The sequence below is a fragment of the Heptranchias perlo genome, chromosome 4 (genome assembly GCF_035084215.1).
Source record: "Heptranchias perlo isolate sHepPer1 chromosome 4, sHepPer1.hap1, whole genome shotgun sequence".
Lineage (NCBI taxonomy): Eukaryota > Metazoa > Chordata > Chondrichthyes > Hexanchiformes > Hexanchidae > Heptranchias > Heptranchias perlo.
Window position 1 is genome coordinate 10,125,239 of NC_090328.1, and position 26,546 is coordinate 10,151,784.

At 48.1% G+C, this 26,546-nt stretch overlaps 1 protein-coding gene across 5 annotated transcripts in view; it reads left to right on the forward strand.

Moving 5' to 3' along the window:
• Positions 1-5,614: 5,614 nt before the first annotated feature.
• palld (palladin, cytoskeletal associated protein) overlaps positions 5,615-26,546 on the forward strand; it is a 369,602-nt gene continuing 348,670 nt past the window's right edge. For 3 of the 5 annotated variants that reach the window (XM_067982448.1, XM_067982452.1, XM_067982451.1), the window contains exons 1-2: positions 9,016-9,131; positions 15,988-17,025. In XM_067982448.1, the coding sequence (XP_067838549.1) occupies positions 15,989-17,025 (1,037 nt within the window). In that variant the 5' untranslated portion in view covers positions 9,016-9,131; position 15,988. Of the gene's footprint in view, positions 5,734-8,860; positions 8,950-9,015; positions 9,132-15,987; positions 17,026-26,546 lie in introns of those variants that run through there. The other 2 variants (XM_067982453.1, XM_067982449.1) reach the window with 2 other exon arrangements.

Genomic DNA, 26,546 nt, shown 5'->3' on the forward strand with positions numbered 1-26,546 from the left:
GATAACGGTAGACAGGGACTGGATAAGAAGAGAAGGTACATAGCAAGGAACTTAGGAACAGAAATAGGCCAATCAGCCCCTCGAGCCTGTTCTGCCATTCAATTAGATCACAGCTGACCTGTTTCTTAACTCCATCTACCCGCCTTGGTTCCGTAACCCTTAATACCCGTACCCAACAAAAATCTACCAATCTCAGTTTTGAAATTTTCAATTGACCCCCAGCCTCAACAGCTTTCTGTGGGGAGAGAGTTCCAGATTTCCACTACCCTTTGTGTGAAGAAGTGCTTCCTGACATCACCCCTGAACGGCCTAGCTCTAATTTTAAGGTTATGCCCCCTTTGTTCTGGACTCCCCCCACCAGAGGAAATAGTTTCTCTCTATCTACCCAATCAGATCCTTTAATCATCTTAAACACCTCGATGACCCCTTAATCTTCCATACTCAAGGGAATACAAGCCTAGTCTATGCAACCTGACCTCATAATTTAACCCTTTTAGTCCAGGTGTCATTTTGAAGTGAAGATTGACATATGCGAATAAACACTCAAGCAGGTGTGGCAATGTAATGGCTGCTTTTATTTCAGACTCTGGAACGTTCTCCCCAAAGACATAACGGGTGCTAAATTGGGCCGTGTAGGGCCCATTGTTTAGGCGCTACACGGACTCTCCGACATCCAAGATGGCATCTTGGATGCGCACGCACGTTTCCTGCGTGACGTGCGCCATACGCCATCTTGGTATAGGAGTTAGCGCAGGCACAGATAAGAAACGCTGGAATCATGTAAAGTAGGGAGAAAATGGCTTCAATCAGTGTACGACACTGATTAAAAGTGATAGACACCATTTTGGGACTTAACACTCAATTCAACGCACAGTCTTAACCCCGACCATCTGAACATGCCTTAGAGTGCCTGGAGGACCCCCCACTGGCGCTATTTAAAGGGACCATGCAGGATTTACAGGTTAGTGGCTGGATTATTGCTTCTGGCTGGCGAGACATTTGTAACTGCTTTCGGAGGTCTCCTAGACTTCAATACTAGGATGCGGGGACATAGCCTAACATTTAGAGCCAGGACGTGCAGGAGTGAAGTTAGGAAATGCTTCCACATGCAAAGGGTGAGAGACATTTGGAACGCTTTTCTACAGACGGCAGTTGATGCTAGCTCAATTATGAATGTTAAATCTGAGATTGATAGATTTCTGTGAACCAAGGGTATTAAGGGATATGGGGCTAAGACGGGTATATGGAGTGAGGTCACAGGTCCACCATGATCTCACTGAATGGCGGAACAGGCTCGAGGGGCTAAATGCCACTGCCACTTGCTGCCTCTTGATATGCGCCACCTTCTCCTGCAAGAAAGTGGGACATGTTTCTGGGTGATGTTTCTGGGTGATGTGCCTGTCATTGTTGAATAGCTGCCAGTGTGTGTGGCCTGTAAGTTGTGGGTGGGTGGCTTGAAACAGTGGTAATGTGTAAGGGCGAGAGGAAGCATCTGATTGGAAGAGTTGAGTACTGATGGAAAGAGTTTATTGGTATGTGGGTGATGGGGGGTGTAGTGTGTGGTGCAGTTGGTAGAGACGCCACTTGACAGTTGACCTCACTCACCTTGACCACTCATGTCAAAGCATTGAACTTCTTCCTGCACTGCATCCACATTCATGATGCTGTGCACCTGGCTGCATCCCCCACTGCCTCCCACTGCCTTTTGAGTATATGTCTGGAGGGCCTCTTGCTCCCCCCCGTGGATATAGGATGTCCCTCCTTCTGTCCACCTCTTGCACCAAGGTCTCTAGTGCATCAGCAGAGAACCTTGGTGCACGCACTCTCGCAGGCCTGGTACAAACTCAGATCAGCAGATTGGTGAGGTCAGCGTGCAGATTGGAGGATGTGGGATTTAGTAAAGCACAAGGAAGTAGGTGAGCACATTGCCGATGCCCGAACTATAATCTTTCAAAGTTCTCTAGATTCAGGAACTGTCCCTCTAGATTGGAAAATTGCACATGTCACTTCGCTTTTTAAGAAAGGAGAGAGAGGGAAACCGGGGAATTATAGACCAGTTAGCCTAACATCTGTTGTGGGGAAAATGCTGGAGTCTATAATTAAGGATAGGGTGACTGAACACCTCGAGAATTTTCAGTTAATCAGAGAGAGTCAGCATGGATTTGTGAAAGGTAGGTCGTGCCTGACAAACCTGATTGAATTTTTTGAAGAGGTGACTAAAGTAGTGGTCAGGGGGATGTGAATGGATGTTATTTATATGGACTTCCAGAAGGCATTTGATAAGGTCCCACATAAGAGACTGTTAGCTAAGATAGAAGCCCATGGAATCGAGGGAAAAGTACGGACTTGGTTTGGAAGTTGGCTGAGCGAAAGGCGACAGAGAGTAGGGATAATGGGTAGGTACTCACATTTACAGGATGTGACTAGTGGAGTCCCACAGGGATCTGTCTTGGGGCCTCAATTATTCACAATATTTACGAACGACTTAGATGAAGGCATAGAAAGTCTCATATCTAAGTTTGCCGATGACACAAAGATTGATGGCATTGTAAGCAGTGTAGATGAAAACATAAAATTACAAAGCGATATTGATAGATTAGGTGAATGGGCAAAACTGTGGCAAATGGAATTCAATGTAGACAAATGTGAGGTCATCCACTTTGGATCAAAAAAGGATAGAACAGGGTACTTTCTAAATGGTAAAAAGTTAAAAACAGTGGATGTCCAAAGGGACTTTGGGGTTCAGGTACATAGATCATTGAAGTGTCATGAACAGGTGCAGAAAATAATCAAGAAGGCTAATGGAATGCTGGCCTTTATATCTAGAGGACTAGAGTACAAGGGGGCAGAAGTTATGCTGCAGCTATACAAAACCCTGGTTAGACCGCACCTGGAGTACTGTGAGCAGTTCTGGGCACCGCACCTTCGGAAGGACATATTGGCCTTGGAGGGAGTGCAGTGTAGGTTTACTAGAATGATACCCGGACTTCAAGGGTTAAATTATGAGGAGAGATTACACAAATTGGGGTTGTATTCTCTGGAGTTTCGAAGGTTAAGGGGTGATCTGATCGAAGTTTATAAGATATTAAGGGGAACGGATAGGGTGGATAGAGAGAAACTATTTCCGCTGGTTGGGGATTTTAGGAGTAGGGGGCACAGTCTAAAAATTAGAGCCAGACCTTTCAGGAAGTGAGATTAGAAAACATTTCTACACACAAAGGGTGGTCGAAGTTTGGAACTCTCTTCCGCAAACGGCAATTGATGCGAGCTCAATTGCTAAATTTAAATCTGAGATAGATAGCTTTTTGGCAACCAAAGGTATTAAGGGATATAGGCCAAAGGCAGGTCTATGGAGTTAGATCACAGATCAGCCATGATCTTATCAAATGGCGGAGCAGGCACGAGGGGCTGAATGGCCTACTCCTGTTCCTATATTCCTACATTCTTGCAAGCTTTATTCAATGTTTTAACACAACTCATCAGTGTGTAAATATAGGGACAGGAGCTGCATTTGTGTTTTACGTGTGCGATTCTGATCTCTGTTCAGACTCCGTGCAGACAGTGGATTGTTACTTTCAGCAAATAACAGGTACCAGCTACCTTTAAGAGATTTCTAAGAAACATCCCTCCCTTTAAGAGATTGAGCTCCCTCTGGTGGTGGAAAGTGTGAATTGCATTGATTGCAATTTGCAAGGCCTGGAAAGGAAGGCTGATCGCAGGTAAGTCCTCGGGTGGGTGCAAACTTGCGTCCTGCCTGCGTGGGGTCCGTCGGGCGCGGAGTACCAGCGCATTGTGCTACCCCCGCCCGAAACGGACCCTTATCCAATTTATCCCCCAACATTTGGTAATATGAGGAGACCCTGCAGTGTAATTGCTACAATATGCTTACGCACATCTTAGGGGCTTTGGGGAAGGACGCTCAGGCCCATGGTGAGTAAGAAAGGGGATAGGTTAGAGGGGATGGTGAGAGTCTATCAGGCATTTGGGCAGAAAAGTGGCAAATGGAATTCAGTCCGGAGAAATGTGAGGTAATGCACTTGGGGAGGGGCAAACAAGGCAAGGGAATATACAATAAATGGGAGGATACTGAGAGGTGTAGAGCAAGTGAGGGACCTTGGAGTGCATGTCCACAGATCCCTGAAGGTAGCAGGACAGGTAGATAAGGTGGTTAAGAAGATATATGGAATACTTTCCTTTATTCGCCGAGGCATAGAATATAAAAGCAGGAATGTTATGCTGGAACTGTATAAAACACTGGTTAGGCCACAGCTTGAGTACTGCGTACAGTTCTGGTCACCACATTACAGGAAGGATGTAATTGCACTAGAGAGGGTACAGAGGAGATTTACGAGGATGTTTCCCCGGACTGGAGAATTTTAGCTATGAGGAAAGATTGGATAAATGTAAGGAATCTTACAACACCAGGTTATAGTCCAACAGTTTTATTTGAAAATCACAAGCTTTCGGAGGCTTTCTCCTTCGTCAGGTGACTCACCTGTGTGACTCACCTGACGAAGGAGAAAGCCTCCGAAAGCTTGTGATTTTCAAATAAAACTGTTGGACTATAACCTGGTGTTGTAAGATTCCTTACATTTGTACACCCCAGTCCATCACCGGCATCTCCACATCATGGAAAGATTGGATAGGCTGGGGTTGTTTACCTTGGAACAGAGGAGGCTGAGGGGTGATTTAATTGAGGTGTACAATTTTATGAGGGGCCAAAATAGAGTGGATAGGAAGGACCTATCTCCCTTAGCAGAGGGATCAATAACCAGGAGGCATAGATTTAAAGTGATTGGTAGAAGGATTAGAGGGGAGCTGAGGAAATTTTTTTTCACCCAGAGGGTGGTGGGGGTCTGGAACTCACTGCTTGAAAGGGTGGTAGAGGCAGAAACCCTCAACTCATTTAAAAAGTACCTGGATGTGCACCTGAAGTGCCGTGACCTACAGGGCTACGGACCAAGTGCTGGAAAGTGGGATTAGGCTGGGTGGCTCATTTTCGGCCGGTGAGGACACGATGGCCAGAATGGCCTCCTTCTGTGCCGTAAATTTTCTCTGATTCTAAGAGTGGGGTTAGATAGGGGAGATAAAGGTCGAGTTAGATAGGGAAGAGAAGGTGAGAGAATAGGAAATTGTGTTCAATTCAGGCGGACAGAACTTTAGTGTAAGTTCTAAGAATGATTCTGCGAAATGACAGAAGCTTCAATAAAGACTAAATAGGAAAATAAACGTCTGATCCTAAACTCGGATCAGATCTCTAACTGTTCTGTCATTTCCCCTCCAGCTTCAGATCATGAGTGTCCCTTTAACAATTGAACATGAGACTGCTCTTAACATCCAGTATAAGGTCGCCAAGGACGCTGCTGCCATCACCTTCTCCCTAACACTTGGCACCCGTCCAACCACAAAGAGCCACAAGTTTGATAGCAGCTGTGATCTATGGGACAATGCTCCTAAAATAGACTCAAAATGACACGATGTCCCAAGAACTCTTGCTGAGCAATCTTTCTGCCGTTTGGGCCAACCGCAGAACTGGTTTTTAATCCCGCTTTCCCTCCCTCCCCCCCCACCCCCCCGGCTCCCTCAGCAGCTGACACATTCGGTCGTGCCCTACAGTGTGGCTCACACCTTTTCGAATTCGTCTCCACGGTTGCGATCGCCCTCCGAGGACTGGCGCACAGCTGGCCTGATCCGTCCTCGTCAACCGGTACTCTCCAGAGACAAGTACAGGCGGTAACGAGTTAACTTTACACTTCAGTACTTAACTTCTGCGCTGGGGCTGATGTTATTTTTAAGTTTCGAAGCTGAACATACGAAGGACACAGGCTCTGATATTTGTGACACTGCGGTGCTATAGAGGTGGAATACGCTGTGGCTACAAGGGATGTTTTTTTTTCAGTGGTTTGACAGCAGTAAACAGGCTGCATTTATCATTTTATCACTCCAAATGTGAGTGAAGGACCTCTCAGCTGTAACCAGTTATCTGTTTGGCTGCAGTTCACTGCTTTTCGTTCTGAGCTTTTTTAGATTTCTTTGTGCAATATTTATTCCAGTATCCTCACTTCATCCCAATACATCTCTTGGCCGGGATTTTCCAATTGGCTTTATTTTATTAAAATAGTGTCAATCAGAAAATCCGGACTCTTGTGTTGGGCTAAATTATAGTTTTCCATAAAAATATTGCGTACAAAATGAACCCACAATTGGGTTTACTAAGGTTTTTAAAATATAGTTTATTAGCCCCATACTAGATTACAAAGGTTGCTTAAACTTGGTTTGTGTTCCCTTGAGTATAGGAGGTTGAGGGGTGATCTGATCGAGGTGTTTAAAATGTTAAATTCGGTAGGGTAGATAGGGAGAAACTATTTCCTCTGGTGAGGGGATCAAGAGCAAGGGGGCACAATCTTAAAGTTAGAGCCAGGCCGCTCAGGAGTGAAATCAGGAAGCACTTTTTCACCCAGTGGGTGGTGGAAATCTGCAACTCTCTCCCCCAAAAGGCTGTAGATGCTGGGGGCCAATTGGAGCTTTCAAGACTGAGACCGATAGATTCTTAGTAGGTAAGGGTATCGAGGGATACAGAGCTAAGGCGGGTAAACGGAATTCAGGTGCAGATGAGCCAGGATTGAATTGAATGGCGGAGCAGGCTGAACGGCCTGCTCCTGTTCCTAGAGTTCCTATGTTCCCAAACACCGACTTGCAGGCTGCTGACTTGTCAAGCCTGGATCTAACTGCTGGAATTGGAACGTGGATGCCGCACTTCCTGGTTTTTGTTCGGACCATCACTAAATGAAACACTCAAACTGATGCGAAGAGGTGTGGTTCACTGAAGGAGGAGAACATCTATAATTGCTCGTACTATATCGTTAGCAAATCCTCTATGCGAACCTAAGAAAACTCAAGGGAAAGAAAAGGCCCTTCATTCCCATCGTCCATCTACTGCCTTCACTCTCCCCTTATTTCAACCAGCTGTGATTTGGACAACCCCAAAATAATTTTTGCCACTACTGCCCTGTCTGGTAGATGATCCCTAACATTTGTCGCTCTTTGAATAAAGAAGTCCTTCCAAGTATCTGTTTTAAATTTCCTTCTCATCGATTGGATTGAATGTGCTGGGACCCTACTCTCCTGGTTTACTTACTCTGAACTTCCCTAGTTTTTACACCCTTCTCTTCAGTCAGTTCATAAGGTTGGGATATTCCGGCGCACTGGTCTCTCCACGGCTGACGTCGATGCTATTCCTGAGACGATTTGCCAGAAAGCACGCCTAAGCCACACAGGAACGGGCCCTCATCTGTTTCTCCACGCCACCTTCAAATAGCCGTTTATTTTTGTGTTCATTCAGGCCGTGCTGTCACTGAAAAGAGTATTGTTTACCCCTTCCTCTGCATTGACTCCAGGTCCGGCAACGCCTCGATTTTAAAATTCTAATCCTTGTTTTCAGATCCCTCCATGGCCTCGCCCCCTCTCTATCTCTGTAACCTCCTCCCTCCGAGAACTCGGCCCTCCTCCAATTCTGGCCTCTTGCGCATCCCCGATTTTCATCGCTCCAACATTGGCGGCCGTGCCCTCAGCTGCCTCGGCCCTAAGCTCTGGAATTTCTTCCCTAAACCTCTCCGCCTCTCTACCTCTCTCTCCTCCTTTAAGGCGCTCCTTAAAACCTGCCTCTTTGACCACGCTTTTGGTCAGCTGCCCTCATACGTCCTTATGTGGCTCGGTGTCAAACTTTGTTTGATAGTCGCTCCTGTGAAGCGCCTTGGGGTGCTTTACTGTGTCAAAGGCACTATATAAATGCAAGTTGTTGTTGTTGTTCTCAGCACGGTCTCGAAGAACTATGTCCAAGCTAACTTTGGTATCACCAGAACCTTCAGGTACTGACATAAATTAAGAATTGGATAAGACGCCTCTTAAACCTTCTAGTCAATGCCCTTGAGATCTGGTCTTGAGGTCCTGCAGAGCCTCTTTGGTGTGCCTGGAGAAACCCCACGCCCTCCCAGACAGCCTGCTCAAGGCCAGTGAGCCACTTCCACTCCTAGCCACCAGCAGGACTGAAGGTTGGAGGCATCTATCCTTGTTCTAGTTGTCTCGGGCTGCTTACTGTTGGTGTCCCAACCCATATATAAACAACAGCCAATAGAGATCCACGATGCTTCATAGAATCATAGCATCTTACTGCACAGAAGGAGGCCATTCGGCCCATCGTGCCTGCGCTGGCCCTTTGAAAGAGCTATCCAATTAGTCCCACTCCCCCTGCTCTTTCCCCAATAGCCCTGCAAATTTCCCCCTTTTCAAGTATTTATCCAATTCCCTTTTTGAAAGTCACTATTGAATCTGCTTCCACCGCCCTTTCAGGCAGCGCATTCCAGATCAGAACAACTCGCTGCATTAAAAAAATTCTCCTCTTCCCCCCCTCGGGTTGTTTTGCCAATTACCTTAAATCTGTGACCTCTGGTTACCGACCCTTCTGCCACTGGAAACAGTTTCTCCCTATTTACTCTATCAAAACCCCTCATAACTTTGAACCCCTCTATTAAATCTCCCCTTAACCTCCTCTGCTCTAAGGAGAACAATCCCAGCTTCTCTGGCATCTCCACACAACTGAAGTCCCTCATCCCTGGTATCATCAGCTTGTATCTTAAGAGTCCGTTGCTTTGCAGGCCGTACATACAATTCTCTGGCTCTTATTCCATTTTTTCTTTTACATCGCCGTGTAATTTCTTGCCCGTTTTTTTTTTGAAAGTCCCTGTGAACTTCCAAGCTCTCTTCTCGTTAGCTCCGGCCACAACCCAGCCGGCAGCGAGAACTCCTGAGACATGCATTCCAGTGAAACATGATCGCGGGGGGCCAAATATAGACCACTTCAGAAAGGAGCTCCACAGGCACACGACAGATGTAGCTCTGACAGGCCACGGCCGGGATCTCACTGCGATCGGCTCGGAGCTTCGATTAAAGGTTTGAGGGAGAGAGGGGGGTGGGAACCGGGGGGGGGGGTAGTGGGGTGGGGCGGGGGGGGGTACTCCTAGCTAAGGGAGAGACTCATCGCGCTCAGGACGGTTTTCCCAGGTTGTCGGCACGACTTGCAGCCGTCTTGGTCTCGTCTTGTCGTTGCTGTCGTTTCAGACCAACAGGAGAAGGTAATGATCCTCTAAATCGGGCAGGTCGAAATGAACTTTACAGAAGCTTGAATGCGTGTGGCTGTCAGTCACTCACTCTGAGCGGCACTGATCGGTGACTGAACCCAGGGGTCCCGGTCACTGACAGCTGCCGGGATAGGAGTTATTAAAGCAAATCCTTTGATCAATGCTTAGCTGGTGTGAGAAATGCCTGACAAGGGTGTTTAAAAATAAACCCGATTCAAGGTGTAACTCGGTGAAGAGATCGTAGCGTCGAGAGGATTGTGTGCTCTGACTCTTACTTTCTGTTTTCTCTGTGTTTTCGGTAGAAAGTTGGAATGCGCTGCCTGAAAGGGCGGTGCAAGCAGATTCAACAGTAACTTTCAAAAGGGAATTGGATAAATATTTGAAAAGGAAAATTTGCAGGGCCGGCATAGGCACAATGGGCCGAATGGCCTCCTTCTATGCTACAAGATTCTATGAATCGATGATGCTATGATTTGTAGCTTTCCCTTCCTTCAGGCGCCAGTTTCTTTCCCGTTTGTTGGATCAAATTGCTGCTCCGTTGGCTCCGAGTGTTTGTTCGGGGAGAGGCTGAGCCGTAATGAACCGGGAAGATCCCAGATCCCAGATTCCAGATTCCAGATACCCGGGCTGTGCTGAAGCAGCTGATCTCATTCAGGGGGACAGCTGGTAAAGGGATCGGCCGTAAGTCTTCACGTTGGGTGGGGGGGGGGGGGGGGAGGGAAATTAAACAGACAGGGTCCCTGCTGTTGATTGCTGTCTAGAGACCCCCCCCCCGCCCTGCCCCGTTATAAAGTACAGGTGTGTGCACCTCAGGGGAGCACCAGACTTGATTACTTTTTTTTAATTTGTTCATGGGATGTGGGCGTCGCTGGCGAGGCCGGCATTTATTGCCCATCTCTAATTGCCCTTGAGAAGGTGGTGGTGAGCCGCCTTCTTGAACCGCTGCAGTCCGTGTGGTGACGGTTCTCCCACAGTGCTGTTAGGAAGGGAGTTCCAGGATTTTGACCCAGCGACGATGAAGGAACGGCGATATATTTCCAAGTCGGGATGGTGTGTGACTTGGAGGGGAACGTGCAGGTGGTGTTGTTCCCATGTGCCTGCTGCTCTTGTCCTTCTAGGTGGTAGAGGTCGCGGGTTTGGGAGGTGCTGTCGAAGAAGCCTTGGCGAGTTGCTGCAGTGCATCCTGTGGATGGTACACACTGCAGCCACAGTGCGCCGGTGGTGAAGGGAGTGAATGTTTAGGGTGGTGGATGGGGTGCCAATCAAGTGGGCTGCTTTATCTTGGATGGTGTCGAGCTTCTTGAGTGTTGTTGGAGCTGCACTCATCCAGGCAAGTGGAGAGTATTCCATCACACTCCTGACTTGTGCCTTGCAGATGGTGGAAAGGCTTTGGGGAGTCAGGAGGTGAGTCACTCGCCGCAGAATACCCAGCCTCTGACCTGCTCTCGTAGCCACAGTATTTATATGGCTGGTCCAGTTAAGTTTCTGGTCAATGGTGACCCCCAGGATGTTGATGGTGGGGGATTCGGCGATGGTAATGCCGTTGAATGTCAAGGGGAGGTGGTTAGACTCTCTCTTGTTGGAGATGGTCATTGCCTGGCACTTATCTTTAAGGTACTTAATAGAACATAGGACTGACAGCGGCATAAGTAGCTTATTATTGGTGCAGTGCGTTGTAGCATCTACTTACTTCATGGAAGGAAACACAGCAATAAATTTACGCACAGCAAGCTCTCACAAAGAGCAATGAGATAATGACCAGATAATCTGTTTTTGTGATGTTGGTTGACTGATACGTATTGGCTGGGACCCGAGGGAGAACTGCCCTGCTCTTCTTCGAATATGCCATGGGATCGTTTACGTCCACCCGAGAGGGCAGGCGGGGCCTCGGTTTAACGTCTCACCCGAAGGACGGCACCTCTGATGGTGCAGCGCTCCCTCAGTCCTGCACTTGAAGGGTCAGCCTGGACTATGCGCTCAAGTTCTCTGGTGTGGGACTCGAAGCCACGACCTTTCTGACTCATTGATTCCGGCCTGCGGTATCTCTTTAACGCAAAGCTGTCAGATCAGCAGGGAATCAGGAAGAGCAAGTTCCGGATTTCCGTGTTTGACCGCGCACGTGCGGGCGCTGGAACTCGCTCCCCGATTTGCCCTGAAGTAACGGTGAGCCCCTGTTAGGCCAACCGCTAATTTACAGAGCAGTTTCCGGCCCAAAGTGTTTTCAAGCATCTTCCCAAATGGTTCAGAGGTTTATCGAATCAGCTTCAGTGCCCATGGGTTGGGAAGGGAAAAATCGACCAAGGTTCTTGTTCCTGATTCCTGTCCAATGGCCCTTCCTGGAATTGCATGGATGTAGATCTTTACTGAGGACACAACCTGACTTGGCTGTGATGCTCCCTTGGAGATGGAGGAGTTTAGGGAGGGAATTCCAAGGTACGGAGCCCGGGCCGTTGAAAACATAGCCGCCGATGGTGGGGCAAATAGTGGGAGGGATGCACAAGAGCACAGAGTCAGAGGAACGGAGAGTTCGGGGTGGGGGGGGAGGGTGATAATAGGACTAGAGGAGGATACAGAGCTGGGGAGGGGGGGCGAAGCCATGGTGGGATAGAAACACAAGGGCAAAAAAATGTAGATTTGAGGCGTTTAGGTGACCGGGAGCCAATGTAAGTCAGTGAGGATGAGGGTGATGGGTGAGAGGAACCTGGTGTGGGATAGGAATACGGGCAGCAGAGCTTTGGACAAGCTGAGGTTTTGGGAGGGTAGAGACTGGGAGGCCAGCCGGGAAAGCATTGGAATAGTCGAGCCTGGAGGTGGCCGAGGCATATATGAAGGTTTCTGCAGTAGGTGGGCTAAGGCAGGGCCGGAGGTGGAAGTTGGTGGTCTTTATGATGGAGAGGAAATGGGGGGTCAGGAGTTCATCTTGGGATTGAACAGGACTCCGAGGCTGTCCGGCTCGGATATTTGATATTCCTGAATTACAGCCTAGAAAGAGCAGTAATGGATACTATCCTCTGGTTTATTGGCAAGAAGCTCAAAGTGATAAACTCTAATGCAGTCGGACTATTTCATGGGTTTATGTGTTCCTACTGTACATTATCAGGAACTTAACAATCCATGACCTCACCAAATGTCCATGCTATTCAAAGTTGATGCCAAATTGACAGTGTGACATCGAGCCTATTTTCGATTAGTGAGTAGTCCACCCAAAAAAAAAAATCCAAGATTCATACTGACTGGCCAGCTAGTTCCCACTCACATCCGATGTTCTGCACGTGTATTTTAATGGATGTCAAGGGCAGTGCTCTCGAAACTGAATTAATAATCCAAGCGGCATCACATGGATTCCATTCCAACTACCCACTAAGAGCTACAGTGAAGGAACGCACCAGGTCTACAATGGAATATGAGCTAGCAAGCAAATGAAAGCACTCAGCCATTGCTGAAAGATATAGTTAGCTCCCTGACCCTTAGGGATTTGATTTTGCTTCTCTCCGATTTTAATGTAAACAGTCTACAATGTATTTGAAAATACAATGCTCCAATGGGTTGAATGAGTGGCTCAGTTTGTAGCACTCTTGCATATCTGAGGCAGAAGGTTGTGGGTTCATAATCCCACTCCAGTGACTTGAGCACGTCAACCAGGCTGACCCTTCAGTGCAGTACTGAGGGTGTGCTGCACTGTCAGCTGGTGCTATCTTTCAGATGACACGTTAATACGAGGCCCTGTCTACCCTCTCAGGTGGATGTAAAAGATCCCATGGCACTATTTTGAAGAAGAGCAGGGGAGTTCTCCCTGGTGTCCTGGTCAATGTTTATCCCTCAAACAACATCTAAAACAGATTATCTGGTCATTATCACATCGCTGCTTGTGGGAGCTTGCTGTGCGAAAATTGGCTGCTGTGTTTCCTGCATTACGACAATGGCTACACTTCAAAAAGTACTTAATTGGCCGTAAAGCGCTATGGGACATCCTGAGGTCATGAAAGAAACTATATAAATGCAACTCTATCTTCCAGCAGACAGTCTTCTGCTGTAACTCATTCTTCCCCAGCGTGGGACTCCTTACCTTTTTTTTTATTCGTTCATGGGATGTGGGCGTCGCTGGCGAGGCCGGCATTTATTGCCCATCCCTAATTGCCCTTGAGAAGGTGGTGGTGAGCCGCCTTCTTGAACCGCTGCAGTCTGTGTGGTGACGGTTCTCCCACAGTGCTGTTAGGAAGGGAGTTCCAGGATTTTGACCCAGCGACGATGAAGGAACGGTGATATATTTCCAAGTCGGGATGGTGTGTGACTTGGAGGGGAACGTGCAGGTGGTGTTGTTCCCATGTGCCTGCTGCTCTTGTCCTTCTAGGTGGTAGAGGTCGCGGGTTTGGGAGGTGCTGTCGAAGAAGCCTTGGCGAGTTGCTGCAGTGCATCCTGCGGATGGTACACACTGCAGCCACAGTGCGCCGGTGGTGAAAGGAGTGAATGTTTAGGGTGGTGGATGGGGTGCCGATCAAGCGGGCTGCTTTATCTTGGATGGTGTCGAGCTTCTTGAGTGTTGTTGGAGCTGCACTCATCCAGGCAAGTGGAGAGTATTCCATCACACTCCTGACTTGTGCCTTGTAGATGGTGGAAAGGCTTTGGGGAGTCAGGAGGTGAGTCACTCGCCGCAGAATACCCAGCCTCTGACCTGCTCTCGTAGCCACAGTATTTATATGGCTGGTCCAGTTAAGTTTCTGGTCAATGGTGACCCCCGTCCTCAGTCTTTCCTTCCTGCTACAACCTACATGTTTGCGCACCCAAAAATTGGCGTCCTCTAATCACCACCTCTTGATTTAAAAAAAAAATTGTTCTCAAGGTAAGGCCGCATTTATTACCGGGAGTGTCAGCCTGGACTTTGTGCTGAATGATGACTCAATGCTGTTAGACAGCAGGGAAGGGGATTCGGAGCTTGAAAGGAACATGAGTGGAAAACTCAGATGGAGCGATCGCCATAGTTGTGTTGAGAAAATAGAGGAAGATGGTAATGGAGGGAAAGGTTGGTGGCTAGAGGTGAGATCCAGGACTCTATCCATTTTTAATGACTGTTGACAAGTGCACTGCAGATAACCGGAAAAGAGACGCACACGATGAATAAGTGAAAAATATTTTTAATGCAAGAAATCTCGTTAGAAATTTAGCCGGGAGGCATTCGGAATTTGTTTTTTGCATCTGCTGTCCCTGAGGGAAGTTGCAACAGGCGGCAAACAGAGCATTTAAGTCAGGAGGCTGGATCCTGAATTGTTGGTTAGTTTTATTTATTCATAAACGCTTTCATTAGGACAGCTGATCCAAAGCACATTTTAGAGTGATGTCAACACGCTGGGGGGGGGCAATTTCCATATCTTCAGTCACAACCTCGGTTGCAAGAGCGCCTCACCGATCTGCGGGGTGCGTAGCAATGTGGCCCCAAGAATGCTCATCGATCAGGCCAGTGCTGTTCTACCCCACCTTATTGTCATCTGGGCTGAAGAAATGGGTGGAAAAAATCTTGAGCAACATGAGTTTGTGTTTCCTTCCAATTTATATTTAGAAATGTTTTTATTATTATTATTATTGTACTGAAGGATTTGCTTTTTTGGTTACCTAGAATTTGGTTTCAATTCTGAGTTATATCCCCTTGTTTCTGATTCCCCCATCAGTTCCCTTGAAATGCCTCAACCCCCACTTGAAAGTGAAAATTTCAAAAACTGAGATTGAAAGATTTTTGTTAGGTAAGAGTATTAAGGGATATGGAACCAAGGCGATTAATCGGAATTAAGATTCAGATCAGCCATGATCTAATTGAATGTTATATAAGGCTCTGGTTAGATCCCATTTAGAGTGCTGCGTTCGCTTCTGGGCACCGCACCTCAGGAAGGATATATTGGCCTTGGAGGGGGTGCAGCGCAGATTCACCAGAATGATACCGGGGCTGAAAGGGTTAAATTATGAGGACAGGTTGCATTGACTAGGCTTGTGTTCCCTTGAGTATAGAAGATTAAGGGGTGATCTAATTGAGGTGTTTAAGATGATTCGAGGAATTGATGGGGTAGATAGAGAGAAACTATTTCCTCTGGTTGGTGAGTCCAGAACAAGGGGGCATAACCTTAAAATTAGAGCTAGGCCGTTCAGGGGTGATGTCAGGAAGCACTTCTTCACACGTTGGTTTTGGAAATCTAGAACTCTCTCCTCAAAAAACTCTTGAGGTTGGGAGTCAATTGAAAATTTTCGTTAGGCAAGGATATTAATGGTTACAGACTCAAGGCGGGTAGATGGAGTTAAGGTATAGATCAGCTATGATCTAATTGAATGGCGGAACAGGTTGGAGTTGCTGAATGGCCCATTCCTGTTCCTATGACTGACGGAACAGGCTCGAGGGTGCTGAATGGCCCATTCGTGTTCCTATGTTCCTATGAATGACGGAACAGGCTCGAGGGGCTGAATGGCCGACTCCTGCTCCCACCTTCCTATCCTATCCTATAACCTCCTTAACTCCTGGGCATATAACCCAAATTGACCCATTCACTTTAACGAAGCTCAGGAAACTTGACAAGAACAGTTAAAGAGTCAGCCTTTTAGCTCCTGAACTCACTTTAAGCGAATCTAAAAAAAAGGATTCAGTATTAAAAAGAATGAAAATGACTCCAGATGATTGCAGTTTGTAGCCAAAGTTTTGGTTGCCAAACATCTTCCTTCTAATAGAAGGTTATGGGCTTGGCAGAAACTTTGTTTTGTCATGGGTGTGGCATCTTTTTCTGTAAGTATAATCTGTGAAGGCCAAGGAATATTTAAAGGGATGTTGATCTGTATTTTTTTGTTAAAAGAATGATTCTTCCTCAATTTTCAGCATGCAAGACGGGGTCTATGAGCAGGCGGTACCCCTCTCCAACATGTTGAAGGAGGCATACACAGCGGGGAAAGTGATACGGGAAGCTTATTGCGACAGCATGATGTCTGAGGCGTCCTCGCACGACTTGTACTTCGACTCCCTGTCGGACCTCCAGGAGGACGGGGCTGGCGGGAGCCCCAGGGTCGAGCTCTCCGCTTTCCTCAGCCAGGAGGAGATGTGCAAGAGCCTCGACCTAGCCCGCCTGGCCATCGCCGAGAGCTCGTCGGAAGAAGCGGACCCCGAACCGGAGCTGGCCGACGTTTCCCGCTACCTCCGCCGTCGCCCCCCGGCCGAAGCCAGAGACGCCGGCCGTCCGGGAGGCTCGGAGACGCCCCTGGGCCGGGAGGCGGAGTCGGTCAGCGCCGTGGGAGCAGCCGGCCGAAACACGGGCAGCAGCGACTCCCTCCCGACGGCCAGCCCCCAACACAAGAGTCGCCAGCCGAGTCTCCTGGGTGCCAAGTCGGCGTTTGGAGAGTTCGACGGGCAGGAGGCAAACCTCTCCGACCAGGCAGTGGCAGCCCATAATTCCAACACGAAGGAGAAAACCGCTGTTCAGACCGAGGGCTCAGCAAAGAACGAGTTTTGTAACAAGGCCGTGTCCTTCATCGAGGAGCTGTCGTCCATCTTCAGGACGGCCAGGCCGAGGCGCTCAGCACAGGGGAATAGTAAGAGCAATGAAGGAGATAGCTCGTCTCCTGACAGTGGATATCTCTCACCAAAGAACTATGTTAAAGTTAACAGCACTCCGGCGGGGAGAACAAAGCCAGCGGAATCCAAGTTGACAGCGGCGCCTGACCTGGAAGCGAGTGCTGAGGCCAAACAGAGCTGGCTGACGGAGCAGGGCCGAGAGGCCTGGACCGAGACTGCAGACCGAGACCTCGCCGACCCTGGCTCAGCTCCCAGGTTTACTCAAAAGCTCAAAAGTCAAGAGGTCGCCGAAGGAAGCATGGTTCGACTTGAGTGCAGGGCCTCGGGGGTCCCGAGCCCCCTGATCGGGTAAGTGTAGCCACGTGTTGAGATCTCAGTTGCTCGGCCCTGGACGGCCGCTGTGTGAATTGGTAGTGGTGCAGACTGATGTTTCCACTCGGGTGGAAGAGACTAAAATTAGGGGGCCATAAATATAAGACAGTCACTAATAAATCCAATAGGGAATTCAGGAGAAACGTCTTTACTCGGAGAGTGGTGAGAATGTGGAACTCGCTACCACAAGGAGTCGTTGACGCGAATAACAGAGATACATTTAAGGGGAAGCCAGATAAACACATGAGGGAGAAAGGAATAGAAGGATATGCTGATAGGGTGAGATGAAGAGGGATGGGAGGAGGCTCATGTGGAGCATAGACCAGTTGGGCCAAATGGCCTGTTTCTGTGCTTTGCGTTCTATGTAATTAAGCAGACGAAGTATTGGAATTACATCGAGTCTACAGCCCAGAAACAAGCCCAGAAGGTCTATGTCGGCATTTATGCTCCACAAGAACCCGTAAAATGAGGGTAGATGCAGGGAAGTGAGGTATGAGATTAGTTATTCGGGTGATTTGGTATTCGGTGTCAACATCGGAATACTCTCAATGCCCTTATCTAAGACCACAAGCCAGATGGTGTATAATGAAAAGCAGGCAGCCTACAGAATGTGTGGTCCGAGGCAGATGTGTGTCACACCAGCAGAATGTTCAATATAATTATAGTGTAAATATTTTTTTTAAAATTGTAACACAGTAAACATTAATGAAACATTGCTTTAAATACCGTGAATTGAAGTAAACATGCAGTAGTTGAACACTTGACTGTCAAGTACCTCTTGTCTAACCTTCTGTTTAATGGCATGTGTTGGAGGACCAAGGTCCTCAAAGTGGCCACCATCTAGATTGAAAATGGTAAAAGAGATGAGATAAATCGGTAGATACTGGTTAGATGACAACATGCATATACTCTTGAAAGCCTGTAGATTTTAAGAGGCAAGGCTCAGTTAAGCAGTCATGGGAACCAATGAGTTAGAATAGGAGACTCTGAACGAGCCTCGATTGCAAGGAAGTCATGATGAACCTTTATAAAACACTGGTTCGGCCACAACTGGAGTATTGTGTCCAGTTCTAGGCACTGCACTTTAGGAAAGATGTGAAGGCATTAGAGAGGGTGCAGAAGAGATTTACTGGAATGATTCCAGGGATGAGGGACTTTAGTTACGTGGATAGACTGGAGAAGCTGGGGTTGTTCTCCTTGGAACAAGAAGGTTGCGAGGAGATTTAACAGAGGTATTCAAAATCATGAAGGGTCTAGACAGAGTAGATAGAGAGAAACTGTTCCCATTGGCGGAAGGGTCAAGAACCAGAGGACATAGATTTAAGGTGATTGGCAAAAGAACCAAAAATGACATGAGGAAAAACTTTTTTGCACAGCGAGTGGTTAGGATCTGGAATGCTCTGCCGTAGAGGGTGGTGGAGGCAGATTCATAAGAACATAAGAAGTAGGAGCAGGAGTAGGCCAATCGGCCCCTCGAGCCTGCTCCGCCATTCAATAAGATCATGGCTGATCTGATCCTAACCTCAAATCTAAATTCATGTCCAATTTCCTGCCCACTCCCCGTAACCCCTAATTCCCTTTACTTCTAGGAAACTGTTGATTTCTGTTTTAAATTTATTTAATGATGTATGGCCTTCAAAAGGGAACTGGATAAGTACTTGAAAGGAAAAAAATTGCAGGGCTACGGGGACAGGGTGGGGGAGTGGGACTAGCTGGATTGCTCTTGCATAGATTCGACGCAGACTCGATGGGCCGAATGGCCTCCTTCCATGCTGTAACCTTTCTACGATTCTACGATTCTATCCCTTAATACCCTTGGCTAGCAAAAATCTGTCGAACTCAGGTTTAAAATTATTAATTGAGCTAATATCTACTGCATAAGGGATATGGATCAAAGACGGGTAAATGGAGTTGAGGAACAGATCTGCCCTGATCTAATTGAATGGCGGAACAGGCCCGAGGGGCAGGATGGCCTACTCCTGTTCCTATGCTACATCCCTGGGCTATGCTATCATACAAGTAAGATACAGGGAAGTGTGAGTCAACTCCCATATGCTCAGACTGCTTAAAGGAGCAAATGGCACCACTGAACCCAAGAAAATATCTATGGCTGTCTCAAATTTGTAACAAGCACCTTGGGACGTTCCTTATACTAAAAGCACAGTATGAGGGTAATTGAGATTGCGAAAACAGCAGTCGGAGGAACGTCATTTGAATATATTTAGTGTTATTCCACTTTTATCAGCAACTGTCATTTTTAGGATATACATAATATTCTTTAAGAACTTGAACTACTCAGTTAACTTGTCACAACACCTGCTGGATCTGTCTTTCAGCCGAACATCTTCTGCTAGTTCCTTCTCGAATGATCTCAATGTTGAAATGGCCTCTACCCCCCGTGAAAAACTGCCTCTTTTTATTCACTGAGATTCGAGAAACCTTAATATCATCAAGCCCCATTCCAGAGACCTGAGCACAAAATCTAGGCTGACACTCCCAGTGCAGTACTGAGGGAGTGCTGCACTGTCGGAGGTGCCGTCTTTCGGATGAGACGTTAAACAGAGGCCCCGTCTATCCTCTCAGGTGGACGTAAAAGATCCCATGATAATATTTCGAAGAAGAGCAGGGGAGTTCTCCCCAGTGTCCTGGCCAATATTTATCCCTCAACCAACACCTAAAAAAAAAACACACTATCTGACCATTATCTCATTGCTGTTTGTGGGATCTTGCTGTGCGTAAATTGGTTGCCGCGTTTCCTACATTACAACGGTGACTACACTTCAAAAGTACTTCATTGGCTGTGGGATGTCCTGAGTTCTTGAAAGGGGTTATATATAAATGCAAGTCTTTCTTTCTTCAAGATTCCGTAACTCCAGTAAAAGGAGTGGGATTTGGTGATTTTGCTCCAGCATGGCAAATAAAAAAGTTACCTAACATTCTGTAATAGCAGCTGTTACTTTCTCCAACATCTCTCCGCCTCCATCTCCGTCCAATCAGCTGTTGAAGTACTTCAAATCAGAAGTGACCCATCACACGTTGTCATTCAGGAAACACGACCTCGGGATTTAATGACCCCGCCATATATCAAAGCAGTCGTAAACACAGATAGGACGAGCTTTTTGTTTATGGGTTTTGGGCGTCTGTAAGGTTTGGCCATTTTATGTCCATTTGGGTTTCTTTTGGGGTCAGGTTTACAGTTCAGAGACTTACCAGCACATAACTGTAACCGATCCAATCACTTATTGTGTCTCCTACAATGATTCATTCTACAACATATGCAAGGTTCACAATGCAGTCATTGATTATCAGACAATTTAGAGTGGGGCTTATCAAGGGCATTAAGGGTTATGGAACCAAGGCGTGTAGATGGACTTATGATACAGATCAGTCATGATGGAACAGGCTCGAGGGGCTGAGTGGCCTACTCCTGTTCCTATGTTCTTGTAATCTTTTCTCCTCAGCAGTGAGTGCAAGGAATCCCTCCGCTTTGCATGTTTATGGCAAAATAGTGGTGGAGGATGTTAGAATTCTGTGATAATGACATGTGTGGCTGATTTATGTCAATGATAGTGCGATGTTACGGTGTCTGGGTTAGTGACAGTGCGATGTTGCAGTGTCTGGGTTAGTGACAGTGCGATGTTGCAGTGTCTGGGTTAGTGACAGTGCGATGTTACGGTGTCTGGGTTAGTGACAGTGCGATGTTACAGTGTCTGGGTTAGTGACAGTGCGATGTTACAGTGTCTGGGTTAGTGACAGTGCGATGTTACGGTGTCTGGGTTAGTGACAGTGCGATGTTACAGTGTCTGGGTTAGTGACAGTGCGATGTTACAGTGTCTGGGTTAGTGACAGTGCGATGTTACAGTGTCTGGGTTAGTGACAGTGCGATGTTACAGTGTCTGGGTTAGTGACAGTGCGATGTTACAGTGTCTGGGTTAGTGACAGTGCGATGTTACAGTGTCTGGGTTAGTGACAGTGCGATGTTACAGTGTCTGGGTTAGTGACAGTGCGATGTTACAGTGTCTGGGTTAGTGACAGTGCGATGTTACAGTGTCTGGGTTAGTGACAGTGCGATGTTACAGTGTCTGGGTTAGTGACAGTGCGATGTTCCAGTGTCTGGGTTAGTGACAGTGCGATGTTCCACAGTGTCTGGGTTAGTGACAGTGCGATGTTACAGTGTCTGGGTTAGTGACAGTGCGATGTTACAGTGTCTGGGTTAGTGACAGTGCGATGTTACAGTGTCTGGGTTAGTGACAGTGCGATGTTACAGTGTCTGGGTGAGTGACAGTGCGATGTTACAGTGTCTGGGTTAGTGACAGTGCGATGTTGCAGTGTCTGGGTTAGTGACAGTGCGATGTTGCAGTGTCTGGGTTAGTGACAGTGCGATGTTACAGTGTCTGGGTTAGTGACAGTGCGATGTTGCAGTGTCTGGGTTAGTGACAGTGCGATGTTACGGTGTCTGGGTTAGTGACAGTGCGATGTTGCAGTGTCAGGGTTAGTGACAGTGCGATGTTGCAGTGACAGGGTTAGTGACAGTGCAATGTTACAGTGTCTGGGTTAGTGACAGTGCGATGTTACGGTGTCTGGGTTAGTGACAGTGCGATGTTACAGTGTCTGGGTTAGTGACAGTGCGATGTTACGGTGTCAGGGTTAGTAACAGTGCGATGTTGCAGTGTCTGGGTTAGTGACAGTGCGATGTTGCAGTGTCTGGGTTAGTGACAGTGCGATGTTACAGTGTCTGGGTTAGTGACAGTGCGATGTTGCAGTGTCTGGGTTAGTGACAGTGCGATGTTGCAGTGTCTGGGTTAGTGACAGTGCGATGTTACAGTGTCTGGGTTAGTGACAGTGCGATGTTACGGTGTCTGGGTTAGTGACAGTGCGATGTTACGGTGTCTGGGTTAGTGACAGTGCGATGTTACAGTGTCTGGGTTAGTGACAGTGCGATGTTGCTGTGTCTGGGTTAGTGACAGTGCGATGTTACGGTGTCTGGGTTAGTGACAGTGCGATGTTACGGTGTCTGGGTTAGTGACAGTGCGATGTTACAGTGTCTGGGTTAGTGACAGTGCGATGTTGCAGTGTCTGGGTTAGTGACAGTGCGATGTTGCAGTGTCTGGGTTAGTGACAGTGCGATGTTACAGTGTCTGGGTTAGTGACAGTGCGATGTTGCAGTGTCTGGGTTAGTGACAGTGCGATGTTACAGTGTCTGGGTTAGTGACAGTGCGATGTTACGGTGTCTGGGTTAGTGACAGTGCGATGTTGCAGTGTCTGGGTTAGTGACAGTGCGATGTTGCAGTGTCTGGGTTAGTGACAGTGCGATGTTACAGTGTCTGGGTTAGTGACAGTGCGATGTTGCAGTGTCTGGGTTAGTGACAGTGCGATGTTGCAGTGTCTGGGTTAGTGACAGTGCGATGTTATAGTGTCTGGGTTAGTGACAGTGCGATGTTGCAGTGGCTGGGTTAGTGACAGTGCGATGTTACAGTGTCTGGGTTAGTGACAGTGCGATGTTGCAGTGTCTGGGTTAGTGACAGTGCGATGTTACGGTGTCTGGGTTAGTGACAGTGCGATGTTGCGGTGTCTGGGTTAGTGACAGTGCGATGTTACGGTGTCAGGGTTAGTGACAGTGCGATGTTACAGTGTCTGGGTTAGTGACAGTGCGATGTTGCAGTGTCTGGGTTAGTGACAGTGCGATGTTGCAGTGTCTGGGTTAGTGACAGTGCGATGTTACAGTGTCTGGGTTAGTGACAGTGCGATGTTGCAGTGTCTGGGTTAGTGACAGTGCGATGTTGCAGTGTCTGGGTTAGTGACAGTGCGATGTTGCAGTGTCTGGGTTAGTGACAGTGCGATGTTACAGTGTCTGGGTTAGTGACAGTGCGATGTTACGGTGTCTGGGTTAGTGACAGTGCGATGTTACGGTGTCTGGGTTAGTGACAGTGCGATGTTACGGTGTCTGGGTTAGTGACAGTGCGATGTTGCAGTGTCTGGGTTAGTGACAGTGCGATGTTACAGTGTCTGCGTTAGTGACAGTGCGATGTTACGGTGTCTGGGTTAGTGACAGTGCGATGTTACAGTGTCTGGGTTAGTGACAGTGCGATGTTGCAGTGTCTGGGTTAGTGACAGTGCGATGTTGCAGTGTCTGGGTTAGTGACAGTGCGATGTTACGGTGTCTGGGTTAGTGACAGTCCGATGTTACGGTGTCTGGGTTAGTGACAGTGCGATGTTACGGTGTCTGGGTTCGTGACAGTGCGATGTTACGGTGTCTGGGATGGTGACAGTGCGATGTTACGGTGTCTGGGTTAGTGACAGTGCGATGTTACGGTGTCTGGGTTAGTGACAGTCCGATGTTGCAGTGTCAGGGTTAGTGACAGTGCGATGTTGCAGTGTGTGGGTTAGTGACAGTGCGATGTTGCAGTGTGTGGGTTAGTGACAGTGCGATGTTACAGTGTCAGGGTTAGTGACAGTGCAATGTTGCAGTGTGTGGGTTAGTGATAGTGCGATGTTGCAGTGTCTGGGTTAGTGACAGTGCGATGTTACAGTGTCTGGGTTAGTGACAGTGCGATGTTACGGTGTCTGGGTTAGTGACAGTGCAATGTTGCAGTGTCTGGGTTAGTGACAGTGCGATGTTACGGTGTCAGGGTTAGTGACAGTGCGATGTTACAGTGTCTGGGTTAGCAACAGTGCGATGTTGCAGTGTCTGGGTTAGTGACAGTGCGATGTTGCAGTGTCTGGGTTAGTGACAGTGCGATGTTACAGTGTCTGGGTTAGTGACAGTGCGATGTTGCAGTGTCTGGGTTAGTGACAGTGCGATGTTGCAGTGTCTGGGTTCGTGACAGTGCGATGTTGCAGTGTCTGGGTTCGTGACAGTGCGATGTTACAGTGTCTGGGTTAGTGACAGTGCGATGTTACGGTGTCTGGGTTAGTGACAGTGCGATGTTACAGTGTCTGGGTTAGTGACAGTGCGATGTTGCAGTGTCTGGGTTAGTGACAGTGCGATGTTACAGTGTCTGCGTTAGTGACAGTGCGATGTTACGGTGTCTGGGTTAGTGACAGTGCGATGTTACAGTGTCTGGGTTAGTGACAGTGCGATGTTGCAGTGTCTGGGTTTGTGACAGTGCGATGTTGCAGTGTCTGGGTTAGTGACAGTGCGATGTTACGGTGTCTGGGTTAGTGACAGTCCGATGTTACGGTGTCTGGGTTAGTTACAGTGCGATGTTACGGTGTCTGGGTTCGTGACAGTGCGATGTTACGGTGTCTGGGTTAGTGACAGTCCGATGTTACGGTGTCTGGGTTAGTGACAGTGCGATGTTACGGTGTCTGGGTTAGTGACAGTGCGATGTTGCAGTGTCTGGGTTAGTGACAGTGCGATGTTGCAGTGTCTGGGTTAGTGACAGTGCGATGTTACAGTGTCTGGGTTAGTGACAGTGCGATGTTGCAGTGACTGGGTTAGTGACAGTGCGATGTTGCAGTGTCTGGGTTAGTGACAGTGCGATGTTGCAGTGTCTGGGTTAGTGACAGTGCGATGTTACAGTGTCTGGGTTAGTGACAGTGCGATGTTACGGTGTCTGGGTTAGTGACAGTGCGATGTTACGGTGTCTGGGTTAGTGACAGTGCGATGTTACGGTGTCTGGGTTAGTGACAGTGCGATGTTGCAGTGTCTGGGTTAGTGACAGTGCGATGTTACAGTGTCTGCGTTAGTGACAGTGCGATGTTACGGTGTCTGGGTTAGTGACAGTGCGATGTTACAGTGTCTGGGTTAGTGACAGTGCGATGTTGCAGTGTCTGGGTTAGTGACAGTGCGATGTTGCAGTGTCTGGGTTAGTGACAGTGCGATGTTACGGTGTCTGGGTTAGTGACAGTCCGATGTTACGGTGTCTGGGTTAGTGACAGTGCGATGTTACGGTGTCTGGGTTCGTGACAGTGCGATGTTACGGTGTCTGGGATGGTGACAGTGCGATGTTACGGTGTCTGGGTTAGTGACAGTGCGATGTTACGGTGTCTGGGTTAGTGACAGTCCGATGTTGCAGTGTCAGGGTTAGTGACAGTGCGATGTTGCAGTGTGTGGGTTAGTGACAGTGCGATGTTGCAGTGTGTGGGTTAGTGACAGTGCGATGTTACAGTGTCTGGGTTAGTGACAGTGCGATGTTGCAGTGTGTGGGTTAGTGATAGTGCGATGTTGCAGTGTCTGGGTTAGTGACAGTGCGATGTTACAGTGTGTGGGTTAGTGATAGTGCGATGTTGCAGTGTCTGGGTTAGTGACAGTGCGATGTTACAGTGTCTGGGTTAGTGACAGTGCGATGTTGCAGTGTGTGGGTTAGTGATAGTGCGATGTTGCAGTGTCTGGGTTAGTGACAGTGCGATGTTACAGTGTCTGGGTTAGTGACAGTGCGATGTTACGGTGTCTGGGTTAGTGACAGTGCAATGTTGCAGTGTCTGGGTTAGTGACAGTGCGATGTTACGGTGTCAGGGTTAGTGACAGTGCGATGTTACAGTGTCTGGGTTAGCAACAGTGCGATGTTGCAGTGTCTGGGTTAGTGACAGTGCGATGTTGCAGTGTCTGGGTTAGTGACAGTGCGATGTTACAGTGTCTGGGTTAGTGACAGTGCGATGTTGCAGTGTCTGGGTTAGTGACAGTGCGATGTTGCAGTGTCTGGGTTCGTGACAGTGCGATGTTGCAGTGTCTGGGTTCGTGACAGTGCGATGTTACAGTGTCTGGGTTAGTGACAGTGCGATGTTACGGTGTCTGGGTTAGTGACAGTGCGATGTTACAGTGTCTGGGTTAGTGACAGTGCGATGTTGCAGTGTCTGGGTTAGTGACAGTGCGATGTTACAGTGTCTGCGTTAGTGACAGTGCGATGTTACGGTGTCTGGGTTAGTGACAGTGCGATGTTACAGTGTCTGGGTTAGTGACAGTGCGATGTTGCAGTGTCTGGGTTAGTGACAGTGCGATGTTGCGGTGTCTGGGTTAGTGACAGTGCGATGTTACGGTGTCTGGGTTAGTGACAGTCCGATGTTACGGTGTCTGGGTTAGTTACAGTGCGATGTTACGGTGTCTGGGTTCGTGACAGTGCGATGTTACGGTGTCTGGGTTAGTGACAGTCCGATGTTACGGTGTCTGGGTTAGTGACAGTGCGATGTTACGGTGTCTGGGTTAGTGACAGTGCGATGTTGCAGTGTCTGGGTTAGTGACAGTGCGATGTTGCAGTGTCTGGGTTAGTGACAGTGCGATGTTACAGTGTCTGGGTTAGTGACAGTGCGATGTTGCAGTGTCTGGGTTAGTGACAGTGCGATGTTACGGTGTCAGGGTTAGTGACAGTGCGATGTTGCAGTGTCAGGGTTAGTGACAGTGCGATGTTGCAGTGACAGGGTTAGTGACAGTGCAATGTTACAGTGTCTGGGTTAGTCACAGTGCGATGTTACGGTGTCTGGGTTAGTGACAGCGCGATGTTACAGTGTCTGGGTTAGTGACAGTGCGATGTTACGGTGTCAGGGTTAGTAACAGTGCG